Here is a 9,944-nt window from a genome sequence, read left to right on the forward strand (position 1 = left end):
GCGGACAAGAGCTTAGATACCTGAGAGCGCTGTGTGGTGTTCAGGGACCAGCACACTGTGTGGGAGACCTTGTCATTCATGCGTGTGACAGTGGGACGTTGTGTAGATCCTCTCTGCGATGAGCGACATCCTGAGATCTCGACTCCAGTGAGTTTTGGGTTCACACTCGTTTCTCCTCCTCTCTCAGGTTCATGGTTCTTCTCTTGCCTCCTGTCCCTGGACCTAAAATCAGAGGAATCGACCCAGAGCTCCTGAAGGTATCCGTCTAGATGTTATTAGATCATGCCATGTTTTAAACATCTAAAAGGGAAACCACTTTCAGGCTCACAGAACACTGTCCCATAGGGGATGTTTTTATGAAAAGAAATATATTCAGTATATATTTTTAAAAAAAATTAATGTACAAAATATTGATTATATGATATAATTATTTTGTACATTTTGTACAAAATAAATATGTCAAAAATATAATATAATATGATATTTGTTATATATTTTTGATATGCCATATATTTATATTTAAAAAGAAAATATATATATATTTATATAATGTAGTATTAGCCTGAATATGAGAAATTTCTTTATCGAAAAAATAAAATATATATATATATATATAAAAATATGATATATATATAATATTTTGTATTTATATATATATATATATATATATATAAATACAAAATATTATATATATAATATTTTAAATACATATATAATATATATACAGGTATATATATTTATAATATATATTTATATATTATTTACAATATATTTTCATATCTATTTTATCTATTTTTAATATATTTTATATATATGTGATTTTTATATATTTTCATATCTATTTTTTTATATATATATATATATATTTACATACATATACATATACATGTTTTCTTTCCTGTTCACAGTGTTCAGAAAACCTTCAGGATGCTCGTGTTTCTCGACCTTGTTTATTTAACTACGTCATAGAAAACCCACTCAGATAAAAACAGCTCAACGCGGATGTATATATATATATATTTATATATATTTTACCTTCCCCAGAACGGGAAGCTGAGGGAGTTGGCGTCCATCCTGGGCGGGCCCCTGGACCTGAGGCCAGAGCTGTACCACAACGACCCCTGGGTGGAGTTCATCGATCTGGACCTGGAGGAGCCGAGCGACCCGCTGGCGGAGCTGGACACGGACCGCCTGGTGGAGCGCTGCCCGCCGTCCCCCCCCGACGACGACTCGGGCCGGGCCAGCTGCGACCCGGATCTGCCCGGCGACCCGGAAGCGTCGTCGCCGTTGGCTTCCCTCCTCCCGAAGGATCGGACCCGCGGCGAGGCGGCGGCGGGCCGAGAGGCGCTGTACACCCAGGTGAGCGAGGTGAGGTCCTCGGGGAAAGTGCTGCTGGCGCGGGACGAGGACGCGGAGAAGAAAGGCGTTCGGCTCCTGGCGGCGTACCCGGGTCACGGAGGTTACACCTCGGAGGTCAACGCGGGAAGAATAAGCCCAGCGTCGACCCCGGGAGACGCCGCGCCGTCCTTGCCGTCCTCGCCGCCCGCGCCGTCCGCGCCGTCCTCGCCGCCTCTTTCCCCGGCGCCCGTCTACACCGTGGTCGAGGGCGTCGGCCGGCAGAACAGCCTCCGCCTGACGCCCAGCTCCACTCCCGCCCCCCAGCTCGTCATCACGAAGGTCGTGCCCACGCCGGACGGCTACCTGGCCCCTGAACTCATGGGCAGCGTCACCCCGTAGACCCCGGGTCCAGACTGGTCCCATCAAAAGGACATCGGGGGGGGGGGGTCTGTCTCCGAGGATTGAGGGTCCTGAGGCGGCGTGTTGAGGGTCAGTTCTCCTAGAATAGTTGGGAGAGGGGCGGCCATGTGCCCGGCACCACATGACCTGCTGACGGGGCCCCAAGAGGATCTAAGAGGCTCCAAGAGGATCTAAGGCTCTAATGGGCTCTAAGGGTCTTCAAGAGGCTTTACGGTTCTCTAGGAGGCTCTAATGGACTCTAAGAGGTTCTAAGAGGCTCTAAGGGTCTCAAAGAGGCTCTACGAGGCTCTAATGGTCTCTAAGAGGTTCTAAGAGGCTCTAAGAGGCTCTAAGGGTCTCAAAGAGGCTCTAGGAGGCTCTAATGGTCTCTAAGAGGTTCTAAGAGGCTCTAAGAGGCTCTAAGGGTCTCAAAGAGGCTCTAGGAGGCTCTAATGGTCTCTAAGAGGCTCTAAGGGTCTCAAAGAGGCTCTAATGGACTCTAAGAGGTTCTAAGAGGCTCTAAGGGTCTCAAAGAGGCTCTAGGAGGCTCTAATGGTCTCTAAAGAGGTTCTAAGAGGCTCTAAGGGTCTCAAAGAGGCTCTAGGAGGCTCTAATGGTCTCTAAAGAGGTTCTAAGAGGCTCTAAGGGTCTCAAAGAGGCTCTAGGAGGCTCTAATGGTCTCTAAGAGGTTCTAAGAGGCTCTAAGGGTCTCAAAGAGGCTCTAATGGACTCTAAGAGGTTCTAAGAGGCTCTAAGGGTCTCAAAGAGGCTCTAGGAGGCTCTAATGCTCTCGAAGGGGCTCTAATGGACTCTAAACGGCTCTACTGGTCTCTACGAGGTAGTTAGACGTTCGGTGTGAGGGAGGAAGAGGAGCACACGTGGAGAGGAGGAAGAGGACCATCCTGCCCTTCTCTGAACCCTCTGTTGGTCCATCGAGCTAAACGCTGCTCGGCCTTCAGCTCGTTGCTCATTTGTTGTTGTTGTTGTTTGTGTTTCTGCGTTTTGAGCCTGAGAGACGGAACCACCTTCTGCACAGCGGCAGAGTTCCTATGATTCGACGTGGGTAATTCCTATCGTCATGAACGCATCGTTTCAGGTGGTGATTAATTGATGTACTCTTGTGAAAGATAGTGTGTCCTCTTTTTATGAATCCAACATATTTTTTAAGAATGTTTTAATTTCTTCAGATCAATATTGGAATTATTACAGATTAAAAGTGGGGGGTACACGGTCATATCATGTTGAGTATGTACAGCTTGTTGTGCTTTAACTGTTCAAGTATTACCAATAAATGTTCAATTTTTACGTTTGTCTTATTAAAATCAACAGGAAGGAATACTGTTATATGCCTTGAAAAATGTAATATAGCACGATAAATCATAACAAATAATGTAATATATGTTCTAATAGTCTAGTACAAAAAATAGTATTGTATGAGGCTGTTTCAGGTTCATTGGCTCTTTTTCCATTTGGTGGAAATACATCAAATTAATAATCAAAACAAATACAATTAAAAAATATAATATTTTACTGCTGCGTCAAGACATAAATCTATACATAAACCATACATAAAGTAAAATCTAATCTAACTAAAAGGTTATATTTAGTTATTAGATTCTATATATATATATTTAGTTATTAGGTTATATATATATATTTATATTTTGTTATGTTGTATATATATTTATATTTAGTTATTAGGTTCTATATATATATATTTATCTTTAGTTTTTATGTTGTATAAATATTTATATTTAGTTATAAGGTTATATATATATTTAGTTATAAAGTTATATATATTTATATTTAGTTATTAGGTTGTATATATATTTATATTTAGTTATTAGGTTATATATATTTATATTTAGTTATATATATATAGTGTGTGTCCTTTGCTCTTCCCCTTAGGTCTTCATTGTTACATTCATTCATTCACAATAAAAATACAATTACAATTATTAAAAGGTTTGAACTATTCAAGATGATATAAAGTGAAGTAAAATGATCCAGGAGTGTTTATTTGCACACACAAAAAACTACTCTTCTTACGCTTCATATAGATGACGGCCTGTTGTGGATTGCGTCATGAGGATCAAAGGACCTTATGTGTAATCCCAAGTGTAATAACATCTGGAACTTTTATGTGGAGGATGGGAGCTCACGTGGGCCAAAAAGGGTTGGGTGTATTTCCCTGTGAGTATCTTCAAGATCCACAAGACACATGGTTAATTATGTGTGAAACACATTTATGTTCTACCATAAATGAAAAGTTTTGTCTTTTTATTATCGTCTAACAACATCCACACCTCATGATAGTTTATGCTCTATTAGTATTATGTGAGATACTGTCCATACAATACATAAAATATATGTGTCATAAGAGTGTGTGGCTGGATGCTGTACCTGTAAATGGTGGGACGTAAACGTGGAGCTGTAGGTGGTATTCAGAATAGTGATTGTACAATGCTGCCCTCTAGCGGCTGCAATCAGAAACTACAACAGCACGGTGATATTTACACATATTCAGATGAAATACTTGTAGAAATGTGCTTCCATAAGTGGTTATTATAATTAGATTAAGTAGAAATCTTCAAAGTACATATTTAGGGGGAAAAACAGGATTTGATACTCAAAAAAATATTTTAAAACTTTTTTAATTGATTCGATCTGAACTTAATTTTTTTTAATGAATAGGTGGAATCAAAACCCACACTATATCTTAACTTGTTTATATATATATTTTTTTATATATGTATATTTATACACGGAAGCTCACGTGGGACAAACAGATCGGGGATTATATATATGTATATTTATATTATATATACATATATATAATATTTAGTTTTACATTTATATTTATATACGGAAGCTCACGTAGGACAACATGATCGGGGATTATATATATACAGGACTGTCTCAGAAAATTAGAATATTGTGATAAAGTTCTTTATTTTCTGTAATGCAATTAAAAAAATATTAAATATTAAAAGAATAAAAGGCTTGCAATATTTCAGTTGATTTGTAATGAATCCAGAATGCATGACATTTTGGTTTTTTTAATTGCATTACAGAAAATAAAGAACTTTATCACAATATTCTAATTTTCTGAGACAGTCCTGTATATATATATATCAAATATAAATATCAAATATACATATAAAAGAAATAAATATTAAATAGAATATATATATAAATAAATATATAAATAAAATAAAAATTATATATATATATATAACAAGATAATATATAACAGCTGAATAAACCCTTCAGCGCTCTTCTCGGGGGGCGGAAGTCCTCCCAGACTGCCGCAAAGCATCACGCGAAGAAGAAGAAAAAGAAGACGAAGAAGAAAAAAAGAAAAACAAAGAAGAAGAAGAAGATGAACCGGAACAACAACATCCCGACCGGAACCACTTTCCTTTATTGAACCACAACATTAAATCCGTCCCGAACATGTTAAGCCTGGAGACCCTGGAGAGTCAGATATCTGCTCTCATGGAGGCCGAGGTGGAGGTGGCGGTGGCGGAGCTGCGCAGACTTCTGGAGCAGTGCTCGGCCGCCATCTTGCCTGCCGCCGCTCGACCCCGCGCCGCTCCTCCGGCCGCGGGGTCGCGCGTGAAGAGCGGAGACGGCGACGGCCACGCGCCTCCGGCGGCGGAGGAGCGGCGGCTGTTTCACGAGGCCGTGACGGTAACGCGACTCTTCTGGAAACGACTCGTTCAACCCACGACGTGAAGAAATAGAACTTCTAAGAACGACGGAGTAACGGCCGGTGTATGCCTGCCGTGTAACGTTCACGGGGTGTGGGTCACGTTAGCTTCGGTTGTTGACATGTGGCTGCTGTCTGGCTCCCAACGGCGACATCACCAATTTATAATATATAATATAAATAACACTAAATGTGATGAAGTACAATCAACTAACCTTTACTCAAAGTAACTCTCTCAGCTTTCCCTTAAACATGTGATTTAAGTTTTAAATCGAGGGCAATTTATTGAATAACAATTATTAAGTTATTATTTGTTCACCGTTTAGACATTATACAACTTAGAGAGTCTGTCTATTGTTATGTTGTGTGTATATATATATATATATGTGTGTGTATTTAAAACACAATTATTGGTGAAAAGTGCAGCTAACAAATCTGAATTTACTCTTCATCTTTGTTAACATTTTTAACCATGAATGCTGCCAAAAAGATGCAATAAACACAAAAATCAAGTTCCATCAATTCCAGGATCATTATCTCTAGTATAACAACAACAACAATGACTATTATTGTGACAATATCAATGTGTATATAATTGTAGAATAACATCAAGTGTAATATTAACTTAAATGAACACACCTGAAACGTGTGTGTGGATGACGGGAGCTCATCGCGTTGTCGAAGCGCCATCATGTGTGTGTATACGTAACAGCTTCTCTAACCCCCCCCCCCCCCCGGACTCCACAGGACCAGTTTGCGTCCCTCATGGAAACCTGGACCAAAGGAGCGGTCCGGAAAATACTGGCGATGTTGAAAGGGTCCGTGTGCGAGGCCGAGGCCGGTCCCGCTGCGGAGCCGAGGTCCGGACCCGAGGGGGCGAGCGCCGAGCCGAGAGCGGGGCGGCTGGCCGGGCCCAAGAGTCGTAAGTCAGCTGTGTCTGTGTGTGTGTGTGTGTGTGTGTGTGTGTGTGTGTGTGTGTGTGTGTGTGTGAGGGGGAGAGAGAGCGTGTAGCGGCTGTTCATGTTCACCTTCATCTTATGTTTGCTGTTAAATTACAGAATGTGCAGCCAGAATCTCTCGCCAGAAGAGAAAGAAAATGGAGGGAGGAGCCACACCGGCGCCGAATGACCACATCTATTACAGAGGTATCGTAGTCACACTGCATCCAATCAGATGGAACACGGTGTGTGTGTGTGTGTGGGGTTTCCAGTGCTCGGTACAGTCCGACCCGGTAAAGGAGGCATAAAGGAGGTTCTCCAAAGCCAAACAGCCACGTTTGTGCTTCTGCAATTTTGTTGTCATTTAGTTAAGATATTCAATATTTAATGTTCAGATGATGCACACAACTAAATAAATGCATTGCTTAACCTGAAATGTTAACGGGCGGCTGGAGCAGGACCGTCTGCTGCCACAAACTCTGCTCCCTCCATTGAGAGATAAAGTCAAAGTTAATTTCATATTTCTGTCTTTTTCAGAAGAGCAAACTCCAGAAGAACCAGCAGCAGCAGGAGCTGAGTACTCCGGACCGGTGACCACACCCGGTAACTACTTCACAAAGTCCTCCATGTATGTGTCGGAACAATATATAATTTATATAATAAAAATAAAAGTTTTTAAAAAACGGTTTAGTTTAGAGGAACATTGTCTGATTTAAAATATAATTAATTAATACTAAGTGTATTAAATTATATTAAATATATATATTTATATATATTTTTTTTATATATAATATATTTATATATATATGTATATTTATTTTATTTATATACATATATTTTGTATTTATTTATATATAAGTATATATACATATTTATTTTATATATATTAATATATTTTATAAATATTTTTATAAATATATATTTATTTGTATATATTAGGGCTGTCAGCGTTAACGCGTTAATCTATGCGATTAATTTGGCCGCGTTAACGCACTAAAATATTTTTATTTTTTTAATTTTTATTTTTTTAAACCGCGGCAGTACGGTTTGACACTGTTTCCGTTTTTAAAACAATTATTTCTCCGCGAAAATAAGGAGCATAAATCAGTTTAACTCGTGGATGAATCAGTCGGTTTCCTCCTGCTCCTCCTTCCTCCCGTCTCCCCCTCTGATACACAGAGGAAAGGAGGGGCGACGTGTCGGGGGACGCCGCACGGAAAGAACTCGTCACACGAAACCTTCAACGTGATTGGTCAATCCGTTTGTCTGTCAACATTTCGGGAAAAAAACAACCAATGATCACTCAGTAAATCACAAAGGACCTCCCACCTCACGGGTGAGGCTCTATAGCAGCCTGTCAGTCAGAGAGCAGAGAACACGGCACGAGGACAATGAGCCTCAATTCAGAGCTGAGATTGTTCTGGAATGTTTGATGTATAACACGTGGGGGTGTGTCACATGCAAAAGACTTTAAACGGTGAATTTAATTTATTTTGTAAAATGTATAAAATGAGCCCAGCCTCCAGAGGGTTAACGTGACATATGTGAATGTCAGTCAGTTACCAAGGCCACTGGTTCTGCTGCTGTTCAATGTTAAAGATGACAGGACCAATGGGGTCTCAATATACTTCTTTTTTTTTACTAATCTGATGTTTCACTGAAGAAACAATTTATCATCCACGATATTAAATACCTCGCTGGCACTTTATAGGTAGGAGCCTCTTTGAAAACACAGCTCTGTGTGAAGTTTTGTCTTTAAAAAGAAGGAACAAACTTTTAAGCGCGATTAATTAATTGCAATTTCAAAATGTGCGATTAATTAGTTAATTTTTTTTATCGATTGACAGCCCTAGTATATATATATATATTTATATATATATATAAAATAAATAAATATAAATGTATATAAATAAAATAAATATGTGTATTTATTTGTTTCAGCGGATGCGGCCACACCTGAGAGTACCTCTGGCTCGCCGTCTGTACCCGACGCCGTGTCAACGGAGGCCGCCTCCGATGTGAGCGAGGAAGACGGCGTCCAGGAGGACGCGGGCGCCTCGACCGCCGCGTCCAGATTGAAAAAGAAGCAGAAGACCACGGCGCCGTTGCAATGCCCCTCCTGTGACAAAACCTTCGCCCTGAAGTGCATGCTGGACCGGCACCACCTGACCCACACAAAGCCGCACCTCTGCGCCGAGTGCGGCAAAAGCTTCTCCGAGAAGCAGGGGCTCGCCGCGCACTCCCGGCGCCACGCGGGGGAGAAACCCTACGAGTGCTCCGACTGCGGCGTGGCGTTCGCCTACAAGTACACGCTGGCCCGCCACGTGCGCCGCCACGGCCTCAAGACGCCGAGCGCCCGCACCTGCGCGCTCTGCGACGGCCAGTTCGGCGGCGCCCTGGAGCTCCAGCGGCACCGCTGCGGCGCCCTGGCGACGACCTTCTCGTGCTCGCTGTGCCCCGAGGCGTTCTCGTGCCGGACGAGCCTGGCGGAGCACGAGAACCTCCACCCGGGGGCCCGCGGCTTCGTCTGCGAGGTGTGCGGCGAGAGCTTCTTCTCGTCGGCGTCCCTGACGGCGCACCGCGTGACCCACGGGCCGCCGGACGACTGCCGCGACGCGCCGGGCCTGGGCTCGAGCGGCGCCGCCGTCCTCCGCGGCCGCACGGGCCACAAGCTGTTCTCCTGCGACGTCTGCGGCAAAGGCTGCAGCCACCGCAGCGCCCTGAAGCACCACATGCTGACGCACACGGGCGACAAGCCCTACGTGTGCGACACGTGCGGCAAGCGCTGCGGCCACGCCAGCGCCCTCCAGAACCACATGCGCGTGCACACGGGCCGGAAGCGCGGCCAGCGGCCGGCGTGCGCCGTCTGCGGCAAGAAGTTCCGCTGCGCGGCGAACCTGAAGTACCACACGAGCGTGCACACGGGCGTGAAGCCGTACGGCTGCGACCGCTGCGACAAGAAGTTCAGCAACCCGAGCAACCTGAGGATCCACGCGGCGATCCACTCGGGCGTGAAGCGCTACGGCTGCAACGTGTGCGGCCGGCGGTTCACGCAGGCCGTCGGCCTCAAGCTGCACCGCCGCGTCCACACGGGGGAGAAGCCGTACTTCTGCGCGGCGTGCGGCAAAAGGTTCATGCACGGCAGCGACTTCAGGAAACACCAGAGGGGCCACATGGGGGAGGAGCCGGAAAACACCACCGTGGAGAACTAAAAGATATAGATATATATATATATAAAATAATATGTGTATATAATTTATTATATATACACATATATATATATAAAGTTTAATATATATATTATTAACTAAAAGCTATATATATATATTATATATGTAATATATATATTATTATTTATTATACATAGATATAATAGATGTATTATATATATAATATATATGTATATAATACATCTATTTTAATTTTATATTTATTATTTATATATAAATGTATTACATATATATAATATTTATCATAAATATATTTGTTATATATATTATATATATGTATTATATATATGTAATACATTTATATATATATAATATATATATATAATA

At 42.2% G+C, this 9,944-nt stretch overlaps 2 protein-coding genes across 3 annotated transcripts in view; both read left to right on the forward strand.

Moving 5' to 3' along the window:
* ghrb (growth hormone receptor b) overlaps nt 1–3,042 on the forward strand; it is a 14,089-nt gene extending 11,047 nt beyond the window's left edge. Inside the window, exons 8-10 of one of the 2 annotated variants that reach the window (XM_056432282.1) lie at nt 188–257; nt 1,045–1,359; nt 1,663–3,042. In XM_056432282.1, the coding sequence (XP_056288257.1) occupies nt 188–257; nt 1,045–1,359; nt 1,663–1,737 (460 nt within the window). In that variant the 3' untranslated portion in view covers nt 1,738–3,042. Of the gene's footprint in view, nt 1–187; nt 258–1,044 lie in introns of both variants that reach the window. The other variant, XM_056432281.1, reaches the window with a different exon arrangement.
* Nucleotides 3,043–5,192: 2,150 nt separating this feature from the next.
* Nucleotides 5,193–9,668, forward strand: LOC130205118 (zinc finger protein 883-like). The gene is made up of 5 exons (XM_056432278.1): nt 5,193–5,430; nt 6,197–6,371; nt 6,508–6,594; nt 6,925–6,990; nt 8,329–9,668. The coding sequence occupies exons 1-5, from the start codon at nt 5,194–5,196 to the stop codon at nt 9,597–9,599; spliced, it is 1,836 nt and encodes a 611-aa protein (XP_056288253.1). The 5' UTR covers nt 5,193; the 3' UTR covers nt 9,600–9,668.
* Nucleotides 9,669–9,944: the final 276 nt, after the last annotated feature.

This window comes from Pseudoliparis swirei, chromosome 15 (assembly GCF_029220125.1).
Source record: "Pseudoliparis swirei isolate HS2019 ecotype Mariana Trench chromosome 15, NWPU_hadal_v1, whole genome shotgun sequence".
Classification (NCBI taxonomy): Eukaryota; Metazoa; Chordata; class Actinopteri; order Perciformes; family Liparidae; genus Pseudoliparis; species Pseudoliparis swirei.

Coding starts and splice junctions, on each gene's coding strand:
- LOC130205118 (XM_056432278.1), top strand. CDS start 5,194: ATGTTAAGCCTGGAGACCCTGGAGAGTCAGATATCTGCTCTCATGGAG. Junction 6,372..6,507: donor GCTGGCCGGGCCCAAGAGTC/GTAAGTCAGCTG, acceptor GTTAAATTACAG/AATGTGCAGCCAGAATCTCT. Junction 6,595..6,924: donor TGACCACATCTATTACAGAG/GTATCGTAGTCA, acceptor TGTCTTTTTCAG/AAGAGCAAACTCCAGAAGAA.